Source organism: Amborella trichopoda, chromosome 12, assembly GCF_054954075.1.
Source record: "Amborella trichopoda isolate Santa Cruz 75 chromosome 12, AtrichopodaSantaCruz75HAP2 v2.0, whole genome shotgun sequence".
NCBI lineage: Eukaryota > Viridiplantae > Streptophyta > Magnoliopsida > Amborellales > Amborellaceae > Amborella > Amborella trichopoda.
The window spans coordinates 259,289-281,958 of record NC_142347.1 but is presented as its reverse complement, the minus strand read 5'-3'; the positions used below and the strand labels follow the sequence as shown (position 1 = coordinate 281,958).

Sequence of the window (22,670 nt, the reverse complement as noted above, 5' to 3'; positions counted from 1 at the left end):
ATTCCACATCACTTAGTAGAATCAGAGAAGCAGCCGATTCTAATTGAAAATCGGGGGACTAGTAAAAATCCAACCCAAGCGACTCGAGTCGAATCACTGGTTTCCGAACTATGTCTAAGACGGGGTGATGGAAACACCATATGTTTATTGAGAAGCATGCATATTATGAACACAAGACTGAAAAAATAATCGTAGGGGAACAAGTCAAGTTTGCGTCCTTTCTATTTTCTGAAGCAAATTTTTTAAATCACTCCTAACAGATCAACAATTCAACATTTTCCTCATATCTTTTTATTTAAGTTATAAATACCCATAAAAAAACATATGGTCTTGAGTTGGAACAGTCACAAATCAGCATAATGTTAAATAGGTCAATCTATTATGATAAATTTCCTGTTTTATAATAGCAATGGCTGTTATAGTAGGTGTTACCGAATCAGAAAAAAAAAACAAGGAAAAAGAAAAAAAACACAAATGTAAAAAACTATAAAACATAGATATATGTATTTGATAAGGGTCTAACAATGTGTTGACACTTTAGTCGTATAAACCTCCAAAAACCAGTACGACATGGCCAACGAGTGTACAATACCGTGTTCGTATCTTGAGACAAGTTTCGGCTCGAGAATGTGCCGTTTCTTATTAGTTCATCTTGCCGTGTAAGGTGCATTCTTATGCTTAACTCATATTATTCCTATTTGTATTATGATAGAGATCACATTGTTTTGGTAAGATTTAGTAATCAATCACGTCATAGAAGGTCTCACTTAAACCCCTCTACTGATGATTCAGTCAGGTGTCGATTGATTAATAATTTTTTATTGTGTGATTATTATAATCCTTATTTTTATGGATGCAGTTTGTATAAAGCCTAGGCTCCAAACAATCAAATTAGAGCCTACCTTCAAATAGTGTTGAAAAATGTAGTTTCAATACTGGAAATCTTTGTGATAGCCTTAAAATATATCTTCATCTTTATTTATAAAGTTTAAAGCTCCAAAATTAGTGTAGATCAACAAATCTATGAAAACTTGAAAATATTAAAAATCGACGGTCCAAAAATATGTTACAAAATACACTATTTCCAAATCTTGAAATCCAATTTTTTTTCTTATGTCCATGAATCTTGATATTGAGATGATCAATTTAAGGATATTTGAGCATCAAAACAATCTCTTCTAGTGAATTTTTTGAGATAGGCTCTAATTTAATTATTTAGAACCTCAGCTTGTTTGATTATTATATTCAACAAAGTTATAGGACTTTGTCTACACAAGATGGGATATGTTATCATAAAAACTCTGTTATAGATCAATTATTTGCGAACAATTGTCTCAGGTAATCAATTTTGTTTGAGAATATGGATGGAAAGTTATACAAAAATTTTAATATACACACCCACAAACACACATACAGCTATATATTGTGCAGACATGTCAAGTCTAGATATATTTTTTTTCAAAGTTCATGGTCAGAAACTCTTATCTTGACACTCTTAAGTGTGGAAAGAGTTCCCCACTCGCATTAGAAATGGAACTTAAAATAACACCTACCGCACCACCCTAAAGTGGGGCACATGACATCAAATGTAATGAATAGTATGAGTTAGTAGTTCCCCGCCATCAAATGTTTATTGGGTGGTTTAAAATTCATATCACTATTTTAATCTTAATTTTTTTTATAAATCAGATTAGATAAAATTTTAGGTATATATACCTAACACTATTGCACACAGTATAAAAATATAAAATAATTACTTTCAATAATTTAAAATGACTAAATTACCCTCATAATTTTTTACGGATATTTAAGTTATTTTATATTTTAAGAGTTATTTTTATATTTTTATTATTGTGTGCTCTATGTTTTATTACACGCGTCCAAAATTTCATTACAATTAGATTTTTTTAAAAAAAGATTAAAATTGAGATAGTGATATTAATTCGGACGACTAGGAGCACTGTTGGAAAAACCAGGCGAACTAACCACTAACCGCCCGATTAGATTGGAACTGGCCACAGTTCCAGTTTTGGATAGTATTAGTGATCGATTTGTATTTAAAAATAAATAAATAAAAAAAAGTATATCAAGTTTTAAAAATAAGGAATTTGGTTTGTAATGTATTTTTTAACATTCTTTACATTATGGTAATGATTAAAATTTGTTTTGGTCATTAATACTTACTTTTATATTTTTTCATCTTTTTCAAAAAAAATTTAAAAATACCCTTAGACACAAACCGATTCATTAAACTCCATTTTTTTCATTAATTTTCAACTTCATTTGATTGTGTTTTGGTTTTAAACATTCTTTATATGTTTTTCATATTTTAGTATAATTTTTATTTATATAATATTGAGTTTTTAATCTCTCCATAAATCTCTCTTAATTAATATGCATTTCATTAAATATCTATTAACCTCTCTGTCTCCCCCTCGTCCCATTAATTTTGGCTTAAATCCATATTGCCAAAGTAACATGTATTTAATCATTAATTGAGAATAGTAATAAAGATAAATAATAAAGTTAATATTTCATAAAAGGATAATTATATATTAAATATGAGCATGTGATAAAAACGCAGATACAAGGCATGTTGTTGCAATTTCATTTTCTCTAATTTTTATAATAACATTTACTTAGAAGTAAATAATATATTTGGCTAATAAAATACAAGTGATTTCAATTATTTTAAAAGATAATAAGAATCTAAAAAAGAGCTAATTCTATTTTAAAATGTGATTTTCGATAATCGTTAAATTATAATATACTTGTGAATATAAAAAAAAATTCCAGAAAGAAATTAACCAAAAATACTTATATTGATAAATATAAAAAAAAAATATATAATTCCCTAGCTATTTTCCTTCTAGTACTTACTTATAAGTAATTAATAAATTTATTAATATAAATAAAATAATTAAATTTATGTCAATAAATGATATAGTTGTAAATATAAAAAAGGACAAGCACAATAATAATTAACTATAAATGCAAAATGAAGAAATAGAATTAACTCAAAAATAATTGTTTTAAAAAATAATTACCTCAAAATGCAAGCTACATTAATAAATAAAAATAATAAAAATTATCAAATGGCATAAAAAATTTATTTTTTATTCATTTCTATTTTTCTCCATTTGTTTTTCATTTTCTATCTATACTTTTTAGGATTTCCAAAATCCCAACCTAAATTAAATAAAAAAACAAAAGAGAGCGAATTAGAGTGACAGAGAGAAGTCTTTGCTACCATGAAATAAAGAAAAATAAGTTATACCAACATTATTATCAATTTTAATCGAAATAGATATCTCATTATTATGTGTTATTTGTTATATGCATCATGAGATATGTTTCTACAGTTTCATTTTATCTGATTTTTTAGAATAATATTTTCTTATAGATAAATAATATATTTACTAATAGAATTGAAGATAATTTTAATTATTTTAAAAATTGATATAATTGAAAATATAGAAGATAAAATAAAAATAATAAACCAAAAATACAACTTATGTAAGTTAATAATATATTACTATATAAATCAGAAAATTTTAATACTTATATTGGTAATAACAAAAAAAAAATTCCTTCTATATTTTTCCTTTTGGTATCCACTCTATCAAGTGCCATACTCTCAGTTGAACCATAGGTAACCATATTTATCTCCCTACTTCTATCCAAATAATATAATTGAAATTATTTTAGAAAAATAATTACCTCATGATGTAGTTATAAATAGAATTATAATTATATTTCAAAGTTTATATATTATGTTTTTGCATTTTGATTTTTCTAATATTCTAGGAGAGTATTTACTTATGAGTAAATAATATATTTACTAATATCATTAATACTAATTTTAGAGTAGGTTAGAAAATAATATAATTGAAAACACAAAAGTTAATTATTATCTAATGAAAGGTGTGAAGATGGATCCATCAAATTCTCTTTCTTCTATAGACCCTTTTTATAAACGAGTTTTATACCTTTATGGAAAAAATAAATTTAAGTTCAAAATTTTATTTAATTATTTGTGTTTAATATTTGTGCAACGCAGCACGAAAATCATGTCATCCTAAAACTTTGGTAATGTATCAGTAGAAGATTCACTCAGTATTGAATTTCATTGGACAAAGAATTTGAGAAGGTAAGAGACAATTCTATTAAAATTTGCCAGGAAATCCCCACCCAGGATACAACCATTAACCAAGTTCAAATCTTAATCAAACAGCATCATTAAAGCAAAGACTTAGAAACTAAGTCTCCATCACAAAAGCCAACCAAACACAGTGAGGTTGTAATTTAGGAATTGGATTTGAATGGTTAGAGCTTCCAATAGATGCGCAATTTATGCAAGATTCCTGCCACTACACCCCAAAACACAATCTCTGCAAATATCACATAGAGAAGCGTCCCCAAATTTTCCGAGTTCCAAACATCGACGAACACGTGTTTTTGAATCCAATTGACCTGCTCATCATGGTTGTTCAATAATTAAAGTGGTAAATGGAATGTTCAAAAAGAGAAATACTGAAGTGGAGAAGATCATTACCAGTGTATTCTCAGGATCCTCATAATACCACCCATTAACGAATGCTGGGAAGATTCCTTGAGCTCCCAATACAAAGATGAGCATGGCATTCATCCCGATCCACTCGAGGAACATAAAAACAATCCTAGCTCTCCATACATCAATCTAATCATATAAGAATGAAAAGAAAAATGAATGGTCACACCCATCTGAATATACTGTACTAATTGGCTAATCTATATTTCTCATCGGGGGTCATAGGCAATAAGTATTCCTCATCAACATGCTACAATGCTTTGATATATACTTTATCACAGTTTGCCTGCTTATTTCAAATAACAATTAAAAGCTTTTGCCCAAATGCCCATGATTCTCAGATTGAACAAATTCCACAAGGAATTGAAGTAATTTTTGTTCCATTAACATTGGGGAAAATACTTCCATTGTGGCATTTCTTTCTTGTTCCATTAACATAGGGAAGTTAAAGTTCAGATTTCTGTCATAGTTTGCGAATAAGCATTGTAGTTTCTTTCAAGGATATCTTTTTTATTTGTGCATCCATTAATCATAGAGACTCAACATTAAAGGCATCCCGTACCAACATGTAGAGTACTGAGAAGAGAATTCCTGCAGCACCTGCTGTGAAGCAAACATAACTGATGCTATAGAGTTGTTTGTTGAGAGGCATAGCTGCATTAAGAAGCTTGATATCAGCTTTTGCATTGAATCAAGACACACATCCAAAGAAACCAATATTTCCCATTTGAATCATTTGTTCATGGGTCTAACCCCATATCAAAATGCTCATGATCTATTAACAGGATGAATTGGTTCCAATTGCTATATACAAAGTTTTAAAATGCATACCATCTGTGAAATGAAGTATAATGCCAATAATAAACAATGTGATTCCCATGGATAACCAATGCTTTAGCCTCTCTAGGTGACTCTGCAAAAGGCCAAACATGCATGTTGACATCAGAAAGCATAGAGATCTGGCATTACACAGAATTCCATGTAGAATTGTCAGGCAAAACATTTTTTGAATTGTTCATCATAGTTTTCAAGCTGATTATCAAATACTTTGCTAGTGATAACTTCTCTTCCATTGTTTTAAATATCTTCTCCTCACATTGAATGGTGAGCGCAACAGGATGCACCGATATTATGGAAGAAACTATCACACAGAAGGTTGAAGTAGGGAATACACTTAATAACCTTAAAATGGATCAAAACATGCCCGTAATGGATCCCAATGGTGCCTGAGAGGATAGCTGAAATGGAACTAGGAAAACACATAAAGAAGTCATTATTGAGCGTATAGTTTCAACATGGTTATCTCATGAACTTAGGAAATTGTTCTAAAATATGAATTGATTGGGAAAAACTAAAATATTTTCCTACAAACCTCAACAGCCCTTCAGGTTCATATGGGGCCAGACACCAGCTAGCAGCATCTTTGCGAAGCGGGCCTGACTTTGGTGAACTTGTTGTACATGCCTGTAAAATGACAAATAATGCATACCTATATTTTAGTACAAGAAAGAGTTAACAAAAGATAGATAGAGATAAATGGAAATGAATTTGTCTAGTTTCAACTTAACCTTTAATCTTTGCCACACAGGTTGCGAATACAGATGGTTTATGCCCCATACTTGCCGGTCCACATGACCGACAGCATTACAAGCTGGTCCAAGGTGGGCTCTCATACCACATTTTACCTAACATGCCCCCTTTGACAATTTAGATTTTATCTTTGACATGAAGTGAAAAAGAAAATAAATCCAAACATACTTACAGTAAATATCTTCTCATTATTCTCATTATTCTGATGATGTAACACATAGCTCCAATCCGGAACATAAAGACTATATGTTGTGATGATGTAAATAAGAAAGGCTATGAATCCCCCAAACCTGAAAATTGAGGAACCATCAAAAGATGGATATTAGGGACTGTTTTGTAGCCTTGCATTTTCTTACTAAGTATTCAGTAAATTAAAGTGATAACAGTTTATCAAAATAAAAAATGGAGATTATAAAAGGAAAGATTCCTAACATAACTCACCATTGCCACCGATACGCATTGAATATAGATAGAGGACTAGAGCCCAACATAGTTGGCCTTATCTTGGTGGTCGCAATCTCAATCATGGCTACAACAAGGTACACCAAAGCTATTCTCTGCTCGGTACATGGAGAATTGAGTCACAGTAATGAGAGTTCTTTTCTTCATGACTCTCCACAAATAGACATCATTGTAGATGGTGATAATACATACCTGGAGGATTCCACACCATCTTATATGTTTCATATCTACTCCATACGACAAGTCGTCAGGCGCATGAGAATATCCTCCTTCAGGATATTGGGGCAATATTAAGGATCGTTCACATGACATGTTAAAGTTTACATTTTCCTTTTTTTTGGGGGTTGGGGGGGGGGGGTTTAAATGCCAAAGTCTAGAAATTTACCTTGCAAAATTATACCCCAGAAGAGGAGTTTCAGTGTCCTTAAAATGACCTTTTTAACTGCATCTCCAACCTTGGGGATTTTCTGTAGAAGAATAGGAAGCCAGGTTGACATTATCGGTTTTAATATCAGTTAAAGTTAGTGGAGTGGTGCATGTATAATTTTCATTCTTTTGTAGCTCTTTAGTAGTTTTTTTTTATACCCAAAAGATTATCTGCTCTTGCAAGAGTATATGATCCATCCCTTGGGTAAAAACCCACAAGGAATATTTTTAGGACCTCGCTTCAACCTAGAAACGAATCTAAATAAGAACAAATTTCTAGATCATCGAATTCAACAAAACCATCCAGTTTTTGGAAAGTTAAATCTAAGGTTTTCAGGAACTTAAAAATTTATTTCCTATTTTCATTTTAAAAAATTCTCATCTAGTAATTCTTAAGTGGAATTCGAAAAATTCCTCTAAAGTTGTATCCTGCCCCAAGGGAATGAGTATATAATCGACCCCACGGGAGTGCACCGTATTCTGTAGGGTTTGAGAATCATTCATAACAGACAGCTGAGACTGGTGATTATTATAGAAAGTGATTCTCTTAATGTGGTAAAATGTGTGTACAAAACAAAAAAATCTTGAGATGGGGTCTATGCACCTAACACATTAAAAAACCATTAACATGTATGCAAAGAAGCTTAATTGTAATTGTATGTGTGGAGGAGCAAAATAAAAAGTTAAAACCAATGGTCTAAATATTTTCTTCGTAAAATCATTATTTTCAATTTTTAAAATTTTGTTAATGATCTCCATGTTAGAAGGTCTAAATCCATCTCAAAAATGGAATTTTAAGCAATGGCTCATATCGACATAAGAGTCCTAGGACTCATAGAAACCGTGTCCTATATATACACATGCGCCAATGGAGGTGTAGTTGATACCTTGAGGGCAAGGGCAATGGCAACACCCACAATGAAGAGGAAGAATGGCATCACAAAGTCGGCCAATCGGCAACCGTTCCATGGAGAGTGATCCAAAATTTGCTCATATGCACCCCCGGCATCGTCCACTAATATCATCACCTATATTATATATGTATGCATGTGATTTACCCCAAAAAAAAAAAAAAAAGTGTGTATATATATATCTCACACGCACAATATAAAATCATCATCATCTCGAGCATACAAGAGGAAAAATAAAATCAACCATGAATGAAAGATGGATGATTGCGATGGCACATGTCTTTGCATTATATGATATCGGAGATGGTTACTAAAAGAGCATTTAAGTATGGTAAATAAATTAACATATATAATAAAAGGTGAAGGATAAACGAAATAGGCGGCAATAATTCTTCAGAGTACAAATTTTAGAGTAAAAATTTTAGATGCGTGTGCGTGTGTGTGATTTGTCTGCCATTGAGGAAATAGCAATGGCTGAGATTCAGTCATGACAGATAAGAATTGCCATGGTAATTGCCGTAGAATAAATGCAGTTAATTGTTACAAGACAAAGTACACGTTATATATCTAAAAGTGTATTATCTTATGTCCCCACACCCGGTTACCACATCGTGGTATCCATTTCTAGTGTGTGGTATCTATTTCTAGTGCTGACACCCCCAATTAACACTTTCAAAATGTAACTCCCCAATCTATGAAAAAACGGATAGGGGTGTCTTCCCCACTGAATTACTCAAAAAAAAAAAAAAAAAAAAAAAAAATTGGATGCAACTAGGTGTTCATTTAAAAACACAGTCCAAAAGTTTTCTTACTAGAAATATCATTTCTAGCTTTTAAAATGTATTTATTGATTCATATTCATGTTATAGATTACATGTCCTTAAAAAGTATGTTTTAAAATCCATCTCAAAAATAAATTTATTAAGAGACCTGCATTTCTATATATATAGGCTTGGCCGCATAGAAATCGGATCCTTGAGGGAATATTCATGTATGGGTACCCTGACATAATCCTTCAAAAAATTAGTTTGTTTTGTTATAAAGAGTGGTAGATCATCGGGTGGGTGCTCCTATTAGTATTAGTGAATGGTTGTGAGTGAACTTACGACAATGGTGAGGCCTCTAAAGGCATCAAGCGTGGCCACTCTCTTCTTACTAGTCTTTTTGCCGTCTTCTTGCTGCAAAAGCTCCTCCTTCTCTTCCTTTGTTGCTTCTTCAATCTTCTCCTCTTCATGGATCACAACTACCTCTTCCCCTTTGCCTCTCCCACTCTCTTCGTCCACACCCATTTCTCCTTCTCGTACACAAAGTGGTAGAGAAGAGATTTTTCTTTCTTTAAGGCAATGACATTGCTACCTAGGATACTAGAAATAAGACAATATATATATCTATATGAAGAAAACAGAGGTTGGAGCTATATCAATATCCATTGGTTTGGATGACGTGAGACAGAAAAGGAAGTATACTTTGGAATCGATTGTATGGGTGTTTGCTCTTTGGCAAGATATAGTTAGAAGGGAATCTTCTTCTGCCGGCCTCTACCCATTTTTTGTTGAATGCAAAAGCGTCTCTCTCTCTCTTCTGCTATTTCATCTTCGGTGGACTTTTTCGCTATAAGACAACAGGCGTAACATCTTGAGAGAGAGAGAGAGAGAGAGAGAGAGAGAGAAACAGAGGGAGGGAAGGAGGCTGTCAATTGAACCAATGTCACCCAAAAGGAGGCCTGTCCATGGAACCTTGTGAAAGCCATGCTTTCCAGGGCTGATACTCCGAGGTGTAGCAGAAAAAGGAGGCCTGTCCATGGAACGTTGTGAAAGCCATGCTTTCCAGGGCTGATACTCCGATGTGTTTTGTCCATTGAATTCAACAAATAACGATGTTTGACTTTTCTTTTTACGGTGACACTCACACGGGACCTTGCAAAGCAGGCCAGGGGTTAAATTTTCATTTTGTTTGTTTTTTCTTATTTATAAATCCATTTCACCTGAAAATTAGGGTGTAGATTCATTTTACATGGTACGCTCGATAAATTTAATAAAATAAATTTAAATAAAAAAATTGGTTTGAATACCTCTAAAACATTATGGAGTATAAGTCAATTTTTTTGTTCAAAATTCCCTTTGTTTTTTTATTACACTTAAACATATTTTTGTAAAAAAATAGTGAACCGCAATTAATTGAGAAAAGACAACGATGTTTTGTCAAAAAGTACACAATTGAAATCCTTTAACGGGGCTAAGTTCAATAGGAACCCTAAAAAGGAGTTTTCTGAACACTTCAAAACGTCCACATCATTTGGACGCTATACCATCCTAAAACCAAGGGAAGCACTTCAGTGTTTGACCTCATTAAACCATCAATGAAATAACATAGGCTTCCGTCTGATTATAAAAGGGCCACTTCTAGAGAGATGATGTTTGGTGTCCACGTCAGAGAGAGAGAGCATAACTTCTAAACGCTACATTTTTGCCTTTGGCAGCTGTGCCAATAGGCAACCCGGCAAAAGAACTAAGGCCTGGGCCATAAAATGTGGGCCGAAGGCCAGGCTAGGGTATGCTTGGGCCTGGCCACAACACAACCAGCCCGGTTCAGCCTGGCCAGGCCCTTTTTTCCTTTATTCTTTTATCCGTTTATTCCTTTGATTGTGTCGGGCCTGGCCAGGGCCCATCCTCCCCGCCCCGTCTCACAGGGTTAGAGCCAGGTCTGGACCTAGACCACTTTGGTGGGTGCGGCCCTATAGGGACCAGGGCCAAGCTGGGGCAGCTGGCCCAATGAAAGCCTTCTCTTGGTCTTGGGGCCACATTGGACATCTTTAGATGAGGTCTTATAACCCTTACTTGCTATGGGTGGCATTGTCAGCTTGGCACGCCACTGCACGAGGGAAATATCAAGAATGAAGCTTCATTTATTGCCAAGATACACCAGTACCCAACATCTTATCGAATGAAAAGAAAACAAGCAGTTTGACTCTGCATGTTGCTTTAGCAGCAGATATTATCAATTACAAGTCCCTATTTTTCAGCCGCACCTGCAGATTCAGGTGCAAGCATTACCAATGTTGTCGACATCCAAACCGAATCTTCAATAGCAGCCAAAATAAAATATGTTTTGAGGGAGCGCAGGCATTACCAATGAGGTTATGACATCCAAACCGAATCTTCAATAGCAGCCAAAATAAAACATGTTTTGAGGGAGTGCTAGAGAGATTTGAATTTGATTCTTTCTGAAAGCTTGGCAAACTTATCTAACCCAAACTAGATTCAATGACAACTTCACAGTTTGCACAAAAGTCTTTACGAATATTCTAAGAACCAAACAAAATTGAACCAAGTTCCAAAACCTGCTCAATCTACAAATCTTTGAACAGCAAACCTGAAACAATCAAGCTAATGGCATCACATCAAGTGGAAGACCCTCTCCACCCAAACTCCCGTAGTGTTTATACTTAACAGGTAAGGTGATGAATAATGAAACTAATGATGGGATTATACCAAATTTCGAAACTAGTCGACCCAATCCTTGACCAGCAGCATCATGTAGAGAGGTACATTAACAGCAACAATTGCCATGATCATTCGAATGGCAAGCAACAATCTACGTTTAAACCCAAACCTTCTACGCCCTCTACCGAACTCCAACTTTGCATCAGTTGCAGATGAATTTGTTGACGTCATGTCGGCTGCTTCAACACTTTGTTTCTTTGCTGTAGGCCTCACCACTGCATTACCCCTGTGGGACATGAGATTTGATTTTTTTCATTAATCTTGTTGAGTACTGAGAGATCTTCAAGTTATGAACAAACAAAACCCACCTTCCTGGAAGTTGGGTGCCATTTTGACTTGAAGAAGAAGCCTTCTTCACTGCTTTCTTGACGAGGTGCATGGAACCCTCTGCATCCCATATCATCTCAAACTCACAGTCTTCATCATCATCCTTCACTTTTGCGTTCTTGTTTGAAATTAATCTTTGGATGGATCCTAGGTAAGAGCTACACCATTCCAAAAAGGCCGGGCCATTTACAGGCCAGAGGAGAAGCAGAAGGATAGTTATCACAAATAGGGTGAGATACCTGCACATTTTGTTGACCAGAGTCCAAAAGGAAATGGCTTCAAAGGATCTCAGAATCAGGCATAAACAGGGAGGACAGAGTACATTAAAAATCAAGGTTTTTTTTTTTTTTTTTGAGAATCGGTTAACTTCATTCAAAATCATGGTATTTACCATATATAAATCATCGTCTGGTTTGGAAGAAAACATAAACGAGTTGATATTATATCTTCCATGTTTGTTGAGTTCTTAGATGCCAGGGCATCGACGGACAGCAACATAAATGAGGGATACAAATTGCCTTGTTGCCAACTGAAGGTCCCAACAGTGTGCTGCAAAGAGAAGAATATGATACATTTTTTCAATAACATGTTTTTTTTCACAGGAAAAAAAGAAAAGATATGATGTGCCGCTTACCTCTATGACTGGCCCATTAGGGGTTTGATGGGTAACAGTACACTGGTCATGATCATGGCCTGATAGGACAAGTATCTGAGGCACAAACCAACTAAAGTGAATACTGCCTACATTTCAATTGACAAAGAAGTCCAAGAAGCCTTTCATTGTCAACCTAAACAAAGAGAAAAGTGTAAACATACTGGTTTGAGCAAGTTCAGTAGATTTGCTGATGTGTCCTCACTAAGATAATTTTGATACCTAATGAAATGAATGGCCCACATGAATAAAATTTGAGGTCCTCATTTCTGTGTAAGAACGAAATTGGCAGCACAATTGCTACAGATCCAACCAAAATCAGCTTACTTTTATATAAATACTGTTAGCAGAAGCACACAAATTGTGAGTTGCATGCTTACACACTCACCTAGATAGAAATGCGTGCACACACTCACACTCCCAAACAGGTACATGCACTAGCATATACACTTGCCTCTTTATTTGTCAGAATGAAAAGTGACATCTTCATCCACTCATTCATTAAAGGGTGTGGTTTCTATAAGGTTGCAACCTAAAACAGTCCAATTAAGGCGCACCTCCAAAATTTATCATAACATGTAATTTTGGTGTAAAAAATTCTTAGGATTATATCAAAATCGATTTTCATATCTAATTATAAAATTTTCAACTCCAAAAATGGTTTAAATCAACTAGATTTATAAACATATGAAAATCTTGAAAATGGACAGTCTAGATAATGTGTTGCAAGATGCACTATTTCTAGGAATCAAAATCTTTTTTTTGTTTTCATATTCATATATCTCGTTGTCGAGATGACCAATTGGCGGGCTTTTCAACATTAAAAAAAAATTTTCCAATGGATTTTTGAGGTGCATCTGTAATTCTACATTTTACAATTACGACCTTATATAAACTTTTTCCTTCATTACATACAAACTACAAGAAGATAAAACATAATAATCCTTGGGCTTTCACACAATTATTGAGATAATATTGGGTACTGAAAAAAATTAAACATAACACATTATTTTTTCTCTTTGAGAAGTGTTGACTGTATAATGTACAAAAAAAAAAAATCAAACAAATCAATATTTTATTTTACGAAATAAAATTAAAATTTTATAACTTTACGAAGTTTTTGAGAAGAATTGACAGCATATTGTATCCTTGGGCCTTCCACACGCTATTTTTATAAATTACATAAAAATAAAAAACAACTTCCCCTGTGGTGTTTTTGTCTCCCAACATTCACCCTCAGACTCTTCTGGCTGAGTCCCTCATTAGCCAACTGACACTTGAAGAAACAGCCAACTGGTGCTTGAATAAGCATACACTAATGTATTTTAAATAAGGAAATGTATACAATAAGACCATTTACCTTTGCTATTAAGAGATCAGAATCATTATTGATCGTTAGATGTGAATTTCGGTGGTTACGGTTATATCATTGACTATACACAAAGTCCAAATAAAATTTCTCAAATGTTGTGACACATTTCTATTTATCAGATTTGACATCCAATGGCTAAGAATCAATAAGACCTCCTTGTACCAAAAGTGAATGGTCTTATGGTATACAATTCCTTTAAATAAACTACAAAGAAGCTACTCACATTATTTCTTGACCACGGCCTGCACGAACAATTCTCTGGAGGTGAAAAAAACAGAAAAAGCTAAGACAGATGTTCAATCTGCTGATACAAAGCATTTGATGAGTTCAACTAAAAATAATTCATAATGAAAAAAAAGGACAGGGTACTAGTCTGTATAGCTCGAGAACCTGCTTAGAAAGTACCAAAAGATTTCCAAAAACATGCACATGTGATGAAGACAAGTAACATATAACCCAAAAGACAACTTATATATTGTTAGTGTATGCTTATTCACGCACGAGTCTTATTCTATACATTTCCTTATATTACCCAAAATAATTCATATTACTAACAATATATAATGGATGCGGTTTGTATAGAGCCGAGGCTCTAAACAAGCAAATTAGAGCCCACCTACAAATAGTATCGAGAAATGTCGTTTTAATATTGAAAATCTTTGTGATAACCTTAAAATATGTTTTCATCTTTGATTATAAAATTTAAAGATTAAAAAATAGCGTAGATCGAGCAGATCTATAAACACTTGAAAACCTTGAAAATTGATGGTCTAAAAATGCGGTACAAGATGCATTATTATCAAAACTTGAAATCCATATTTTTCTTATATCCATGCATCTTGATGTCGAGATGATCAATTTAAGGATATTTTGGGATCAAAACAACCTCTTCTAGTAAAATTTTTGAGGTGGGCTCTAATTTGATTGTTTAGAGCCTCGGCTCTTTATAAACTTTTCCAATATATAATATTGAATATTCAAACACATCATATACCTGGTTGATAATTGGAGATGATCGGTATAGACCACAAGGAGTTCCATCAGGTCGATAAAGCGGAATATGGGTCAATAGAATTCTTGGAGAAAGGGGAACATCTAAATATATCACAAAATTGCTCAGGATCCGAACTGATCAGCAACCATTTTTATGATAACTCTTTGTTGAAAGATCTACAATACACACCTGCTGAAGACAGATTTTTTATAAAATTCCATGATGCAAGACTCCAGTTTCCTTGTGATCCTGCAGTATCAAAAGCATTGCTTCATTCATAAATCCATTCCATATGTGGGAATATTATAAGCAATTATATTACATATATGCTGCATTGAGAGGGAAAAAGGTTCTATGAGCACTGGTTTGCCGAGTTTTGAGTGAAAACAGCCACAATATGCCTGAGCAAAGTTATGCATAAGTTCTGTATGGGGTGGTTTCTCTTTGACAATAGTAAGAAATAACAGGCATATATGCCAGAATTATTGGCGTGAAATGTTAAGTCACGGAACATAGAAACTCGCTGCCGCTAAAACATGCAGGGTGGAATTCATAAATGTATGGGCATATTGGTGAAGAAATGGGTTGCAGATCAAGAGAGAACAGTCCTCAAAGGCATCAAAGATGCTTTTGATAACTGGATGGAAACTCAACCATCACAAGAACATAACTTTTAAGTGCTTGATTTCATTTTTTTTAATATTGTTAGTAATATGAATTCAAACCAAGCATAAGAAGTCATTATGAGCAATACAAAAACTTTCTTAGTCTACATACCACTGATTCTTGAATAAAACCTAGGGGGGCATCCAAAATATTGTTGTGAAAGTGAATTTTCAAAGCTCCTAGTTCTTTTTCAGTTGTATTTCAATCTCTGACTTATTTGTCCTTCTTTTCACTTAAAGGGCATTTCTGTATAGAAGAGGAATGATAACTAATGATAATGGGGTTGGGATCGTGGTGGTAGTACCACTTATGCCTCAGCTAAGGTCTAGGCTTCCATTCTCACCTAACGCATTCAAAAACCACCAACGATTTAAAAAAAATGGGTAGGGGCTCGTCATCCCCACTGAATTACCCAAAACAAAAATAATAATAATAATAACTAATATAATATAGTATAAAGGTGTGTGGGGATCACACTTGACTCCACCTAGCTCTCTTTCTTTCTTCCCTCAAAGTTTCTCTCATTCCTCTCTTTCATGCTAACCAAGATTTTCTATTTCGCTGTATTTTCTTCTTTTCGCCTTCTTTCCTTAGTTGCTGTTGTATTTTTAATTTGGTATAGAAGCTCATGCTCTTCTCATTAATCAGATGCCATCTAGTATTTTAGACTACAAGTACCCCAGATAAACTACTTTGTCCTGATCGCCCACTGTTCAATGTTCATCCCAAAGTCTTTGGTTGTGTTTGCTCTGCTCATGTTCTGGGGTCCACACTATACTAAATTGGACCCCAAATCTGTAAAATGCATTTTTCTTGGTTATTCATCTTTGCAAAGGGCACAAATGCTTGATCTAGGGTTAGGGAAGAAATTTATCTCAATGTATTTAACTTTTTTAGTCCACTCCGTTCTTTCTAGCCTCTCTTTAGAGGAGTAACAGTGTGGTAGAGAGGTCCCCTATTCCTCATCCTGTCCCCAAGACGACAATTGGGGGCATTCTCATGACGCTAAAAAGAAAGAATTAAGAGTCTATACTCGGCGGAAACAAAAGGAAGTGGAGAGCATCATAGCTAACAGGTCATCCTATCATGCTCTCATGTCTTTTGTATCTTCTATTTCTTTTCCTTCCATTGACATAGAAGCTTTAGCTCATCCCAAGTGAAAAGAGGCTATGTACAAGGAGATGAGAGCATTGATGAAGAATGGTACTAAGGAGTTGGTAAATCTGCCTAAAGGGAAGAAGCTGGTTTATTGCAATGGGTTTATATGGTTAAACACATGGCTAATCATACAACTAATAGAAGATACAAGGCACGATTAGGAGGATTTCACTCAAACGTCTAGAACGGATTATTGGGTGACATTTGCCCCTGTGGGCTAGAATGAAGCCCATTCAGGTCCTTTTCTCTCTGACAGCTACCATGGAGTGTCATTATACCAATTAGGCGAATATGTTCCTTCACAAAGAATTGCAAGAAGTGTACATGGTTCCTCCACCTTGATTTAAGGCTCTTGGATATGAGGTTAAAGTATGTAGATAGAGGAAGGTCATTTATGGACTAAAGCAATCGCCTCGAGCCTGGTTTGAAAGGGTTGGTGTTGTCCATAGGATCAAGTATACTCAAAGTCATGTTGAACGTACCCTATTTGTGAAACATACATGTGATTCAAAAAACAGCCCGCCCAGCACCTAGCCAAGCCTCAGGGACCTGAGCGCATCGCCTAGGCCTAGGCAGGCCATTTGGGCACCAGGTCCCTTGCAGTGCCATTTAGGCGCCAGGTCCCTGGGCACCCAACACCTATCCCTAAGCGGGTACCCAAGGACCTGGCCCACCTAGGGGCAAAAAAGCCCCTAGGGCAGGGACATTTTCAGTCATTCCCTCCCCCCCCCCTCCTCAAGTAAGAAAGAATTAAAGAAAGAAAAGAGAATTCTAAACCCTTAAAAGTGTTTTGAGCCTCTAGAGACCCAAAAAGCTCAAAAAAAATTTCAAATTTTGAATTTGATTGGATTGTCTTAAAATCGAACCAAACATCATCATTTTCTTTTGGATTAATTTTATCCATATTCGAAGCTTATTAAAGGGTTATTAGCGAGCTTTTGAGATTCACAAACATCTCAAACATTGAGGATTGAAGATTGAGCATAAAGGATAGTCAAGAATCTCCGTACTTGAGATTTTATTTGTTATTTTGATAATGTCATCTTTGGGTTCTTCTAAAAATTGGTGATTCGGATTGGAAGTATGGCTACAACCCAAATCAAAAGGACAAAATTGTGTAAGGTATATTTATTATCAATAAAATCTGCATAAAAAATACCTAAATCTGCTAGAATGAACTCCATTCTGGTCCTTTTCTCTCTAGGCGTCAAGAATACGCTCCTTCACAAAGAATTGCAAGAAGAAGTGTACATGGTTCCTCCACCTTGATTTAAGGCTTTTGGATATGAGGTTAAAGCATGTAGATAGAGGAAGGTCATTTATGGACTAAAGCAATCGCCTCGAGCCTGGTTTGACATGGTTGGTGTTGTCCATAGGATCAAGTATACTCAAAGTCATGTTGAACGTACCCTATTTGTGAAACATACATGTGCTTCAAAAAATGGCCCGCCTAGCACCTAGCTAGGCCTCAAGGACCTGGGCGCATCGCCTAGGCCTAGGTAGGCCATTTAGGCGCCAAGTCCCTGGGCACCCAACGCCTATCCCTAAGCGGGCACCCAAGGACCTGGCCCGCCCATCTAGGGGCAAATATGCCCCTAGGGCATGGGCATTTTCAGTCATTTCCCCCCCAAGTAAGAAAGAAAGAAAAGAGAAGGGAGAGGGGGGGGGGGTGTGGTGTTTCTAAACCCTTAAAAGTGTTTTGAGCCTCTAGAGGCCCAAAAAGCTCAAAAAAATTTCAAATTTTGAATTTGACTGGATTGAACTTCAATCCGAAGTTCTTAAAATTGATCCAACCTCATCATTTTCTTTGGATTCAATTCTATCCATATTCGAAGCTTATTAGAGGGTTATTAGCGAGCTTTTGAGATTCACAAACATCTCAAACATTGAAGATTGAGCATAAAGGATAGTCAAGAATCTTCGTACTAGAGATTTTATTTGTTATTTTGATAATGTCATCTTTGGGTTCTTCTAAAAATTGGTGATTCGGATTGGAAGTATGGCTACAATCCGAATCAAAAGGATAAAATTGTGTAAGGTGTATTTATTATCAATAAAATCTGCATAAAAAATGCCTAAATATGCAATTTTTATACAAAAAATGCTCTAAAAATAGGATTCATGGACACCTCCTTTCCCACTTCTGAACCTAGGACGCCCAGATCCCTAGGCATCCTCCCAAGCATTGGGTAGCCAAGACTCCCCTGGCCTCATATGTGCCACCGCATTTTCTAAAACACTAAAACACACCATGGTTAGTACTACTACCATGATTGTATATGTGGATGATATTGTTGTAGTATGCAATTGTCTTGATCTAGGCCCATTGAAATATTTTCTTGAAACAGAAGTGGCCAGGTCTAAGACAGGAATTTTTATTTCTCAAAAGAACTATGTGTTGGGATCTCCTTAAGGAAACAGGAAAACTTGGGTCAAAGCCCGTTGATACACATGAGGAACAAAACTCCAGACTCGATGAGAAAATGGGTGAATAACTTAAAGATGTAGGTATCACAGTTAACCGCTTCAAGAAAACTTAAAGACGTAGGTATGTTCCAAAGGTCAGTGAGTAGATTGATATATCTTTCACTCACACGCACAGATATTGCATATGTTGTGTGGGTGGTCAGTTCAGGCATACTCCTAAAACTATTCATCTTGAAACTATTTACAGAAAATCATCACCATGTAGAGGCCTCATTGGTACTTATGAGTTTAGGCTTATACAGATGCAAATTGGGCTGAGTGTATTATGATAGAAAATCTACATCAGGTTACCTTACACTGATTGGAGGTAACTTTGTGACTTGGAGGAGTAAAAATCAGTCAGTTGTAGCCCGTAAAAGTGAAAAAGCATAGTATCAATCGATGGCTCATGGAGCATGTGAATTGTTGTGGTTAAAAACCCTATTACGATAGCCAGGTTTTTTTATAAAGGGATCAATGTCCTTGTATTGTGATAACAAAGCAGCCAGTAGTATAGTTCACAATTTGGTTCAACCTGATTGAACCAAGCATATAGAGGTAGACTGACATTGTACTAGAGAAATACTTGCTACCGTAGCAACTTGTCTTCCCTATGTGAAGACAAAAGATCATCTAGAAGATATTCTTACAACAGGTATTGGGAAACCATGACTTTGATTTATCTTGAGCAAGTTGAGCATGATTGATATCTATGCACCATCTTGAGGGGGAGTGTTGTGAAAATGAATAATGAAAGCTCGTAGTTCATTTCTAAGTGTATTTAAGTCCCTGGTGACTTATTTTCCCTTCTTTTCACTTAAAGGGCACTTTTGTACATAAGAAAAAATTATGACTAACAGTGAAACTCTATTTCCTTCTTTTTTCCCTTCTTTCTTGGTTGCTGCTGTATTTTTAATATACTCAATAATATTTCTGTCAAGAAATGCATCATTGACATTCATTGAGCAAAGTCGGCACCCCAAGGTAATTCTAGTAAGCTTTGCAACCGAGGCAGATATTATAATCATTTCCAAATAGTCTACTCATAAGTTTGGCCCTAGGAAACATGTCTAGTCTTATACGTGCTGATGGATCCCTCTAACAAGGTCTTGACTGTATTAACACATTTACATCGGATAGGTGTCTTACCAGATAGCAAAGGAAAGATTCCAAAAATGGTAGTATTCAAGTGCCTCAAGCTCTTCTTTCATGGTCGCTTTCTAGTGGTCATTCAGGTTGCCTTGTATGAATTAGGTTCTTAGACAACAGAGAATAAAAGGAACATAAAATAACGAAAAGAGAAATCAAATCCAAAGCTCTACAGAGGAATACTAAAAAAGGAAAAAGAAAAGGGGGGAAGAAAAGGACAGTGTCAGAAGATCAGTTGATGGGATTACGCTTGTCGAATGAGAGAGCCTGTCCAATACTCAACTTTGGAAGGCATACCTTCCCAGAACACATTATGTCTCAATGGGGTTAACTCTTGTTCATGAAGCGCCACCAGTATAAAGCGCAAAACTAATCTACAAGTTGATGCTTTTAAGTCATTTGACCTCTCAAACTTTTACTTTTGGGACTCAATTAAATGTCTTTTTATACCAAAAAATTAAATTGTATGACGAGAAAGAGATGTTAAAAACTTGCATACCAAGAAACCCATGGCAAGTACAGCACTAGATAGATCTCATTTCCCTAAAGTCAGCTTAGAGGCTGACCTGTCCCATAGAACTATAGTGCATACTGCATACTTCTATTTCTTATGCAAAAAATAATAATGATTGAACCAGTATGCAACAACAAAGATCATCGTCCCAAGTTTATAGTGACATGCATACCGTGATGAGCTCAAAAATAATTTTCCCCAGCATAGAAATGGCACAAAGAAGATTTAATTAACAAACTGTTTGCAAAGAAGATTTAATTAACAAACTGTTTGCCATTTTACCATCAAGAGTCTGGGCATCAACAGCAACAAACTCCACTTCGCCAACATTGAAGCGATAATTTCTCTCTCCAAATTCTTGATCGTAGCGATTGATAACCTGCATGACCATGTAGTGTTAAATCATACGTTCAACATGAAGCAACAATTCACCACTATCACAAACAGTGCATCCTATGTGTTCATGTCATGCTAATAACTAACATTCCAGTAGTACATGAAGGATATTGGCATCCAAGTCCAACAAACCTCACACATTGTAAGATGAAACCAAGATACAATTCAGAGGGAGCCTAATCCTCAAAAGAGTACCTCTGGTTTATAAAAATGAAGAGCTGCATAGCCAATGTCATGGTTTCCAGAGAGATAATGAACTGGAATGTCTGAATTGCGACCTCTTTGAATAACATCAAAGATTTTTCTAAACCGGCTCAAAGACTCCTGCCATCTGCTACATCGAAATTTAGAACTGATATGAAAAACTTTTGGAGCAAAAAACATTAAAACATTAGCCATATCATGCGGAAGTTTTTAACTGTGGCCTCAATATGAGCATCGCCAGTTACAATTTCATCGAAGCTAATGAACTGCAAGTTTGAAAAGGATAAACATAAGTAATGTACTGTAAAGCAACAGAAAAATCGAAGCCAAAATGGAATGAAGGCAACATTCTTCAGCAAAGTGCATATACACTAACTCTTTATCTTTGTAGTTTGCATATTCAAAGAAATTCCAGGCTTTATCTTTCACTAAAGCAAGTTCCCGAACCTCATTTAAAGGATATGCAGGCGGAGATTTACTATTCGTTTTTTTACCATCAATAACTATAGCACAAAATTGGTCAGGACACATGAATGCAGATAGCAGGCCTCAAAAGTCAACAACATTTTCCCACTCCCAATGCCAAAGGAAACCATCTGATTGAAGTTTTCACTAAAGCAAGTTTCCGAACCTCATTTAAAGGATATGCAGGTGGAGATATACTACTTGTTTTTTTACCATCAATAACTATAGCACAAAATTGGTCGGCACACATGAATGCAGAAAGCAGGCCTCAAAAGTCAACAACAATTTCCATCTCCCAATGCCAAAGGAAACCATCTGACTGAAGGCTATGAATGCGTACATTCAATATTTAGGTTCTTTTTCTTATGGTGAGTAGTTCTGACATTTATAAAGCATTATCTAAAAATCTTAAGGAAATGTGATCAACTATATGAATTTCTTTGACGTATTTGGATGGCAATCGAATTATTTTTAATGTGGCCCCTAGTCTTATAAGCAACCTTGAAGAGCTATCCCAACCCCATAGGTCATTTTTGGCTAACCATGATGCAATGAAAGAATTGGTATTCAAGAAGGTAGATTCGACCGCCTAGGCAGGCACCCAGGTATTTGAGCGGCTTGCACGTAAAGGGGGAGCTTGACATGCTTAAATATGATATTGGGGATTGTGTTGGTCACTAAACCCCCTCTGGTTGAGTGGATAGAAGATTTATTTTTATTAAAACATTGTTATATAGTTTTGTATTTATTTTGATTAAAACATTGTTATATAGTTTTGTGTGTTATTTTGGCAGTTCAAACTTTGATATACATGACTTTGAAACTTGAAACTGTATGACAGAGAC

General features: G+C 35.2%; 2 protein-coding genes across 13 annotated transcripts in view; both read right to left on the bottom strand.

Moving 5' to 3' along the window:
- Window positions 1-4,141: 4,141 nt before the first annotated feature.
- On the bottom strand, window positions 4,142-9,342 carry LOC18427428 (uncharacterized). Of its 2 annotated transcripts, XM_020663171.2 has the most exons (13): window positions 9,066-9,342; window positions 7,936-8,076; window positions 7,008-7,089; window positions 6,815-6,891; window positions 6,602-6,717; window positions 6,333-6,450; window positions 6,139-6,255; window positions 5,943-6,034; window positions 5,753-5,819; window positions 5,402-5,483; window positions 5,133-5,224; window positions 4,556-4,699; window positions 4,142-4,473 (listed from the first exon to the last, which is right to left on the bottom strand). In XM_020663171.2, the coding sequence occupies exons 1-13, from the start codon at window positions 9,246-9,248 to the stop codon at window positions 4,327-4,329; spliced, it is 1,458 nt and encodes a 485-aa protein (XP_020518830.1). In that variant the 5' UTR covers window positions 9,249-9,342; the 3' UTR covers window positions 4,142-4,326. The 2 variants fall into 2 exon arrangements, with proteins under 2 accessions (XP_020518830.1, XP_088710682.1); XM_088854556.1 differs by lacking the exon at window positions 7,936-8,076.
- A 1,837-nt stretch (window positions 9,343-11,179) lies between these two features.
- LOC18427427 (Calcineurin-like metallo-phosphoesterase superfamily protein) overlaps window positions 11,180-22,670 on the bottom strand; it is a 44,593-nt gene continuing 33,102 nt past the window's right edge. For 3 of the 11 annotated variants that reach the window (XM_088854548.1, XM_088854551.1, XM_088854555.1), the window contains exons 4-14: window positions 21,352-21,487; window positions 21,043-21,139; window positions 14,997-15,056; window positions 14,808-14,908; window positions 14,037-14,071; window positions 12,606-12,663; window positions 12,424-12,498; window positions 12,181-12,338; window positions 11,771-12,028; window positions 11,451-11,688; window positions 11,180-11,331 (exon numbers count right to left, since the gene is read on the bottom strand). In XM_088854548.1, the coding sequence (XP_088710674.1) occupies window positions 11,463-11,688; window positions 11,771-12,028; window positions 12,181-12,338; window positions 12,424-12,498; window positions 12,606-12,663; window positions 14,037-14,071; window positions 14,808-14,908; window positions 14,997-15,056; window positions 21,043-21,139; window positions 21,352-21,487 (1,204 nt within the window). In that variant the 3' untranslated portion in view covers window positions 11,180-11,331; window positions 11,451-11,462. Of the gene's footprint in view, window positions 11,689-11,770; window positions 12,029-12,180; window positions 12,339-12,423; window positions 12,499-12,605; window positions 12,664-14,036; window positions 14,072-14,807; window positions 14,909-14,996; window positions 15,057-21,042; window positions 21,140-21,351; window positions 21,491-22,670 lie in introns of all 11 variants that reach the window. The other 8 variants (XM_088854546.1, XM_088854549.1, XM_088854552.1 and 5 more) reach the window with 3 other exon arrangements.

Excerpts from the sequence above, each read along its gene's own strand:
- LOC18427428 (XM_020663171.2), bottom strand. The coding sequence starts at position 9,248 with ATGGGTGTGGACGAAGAGAGTGGGAGAGGCAAAGGGGAAGAGGTAGTT. Across the intron at positions 6,718-6,814 it reads GATGGTGTGGAATCCTCCAG|AGAATAGCTTTGGTGTACCT; the intron begins GTATGTATTATC and ends TGTACCGAGCAG. Across the intron at positions 6,451-6,601 it reads AATGCGTATCGGTGGCAATG|GTTTGGGGGATTCATAGCCT; the intron begins GTGAGTTATGTT and ends CTCAATTTTCAG.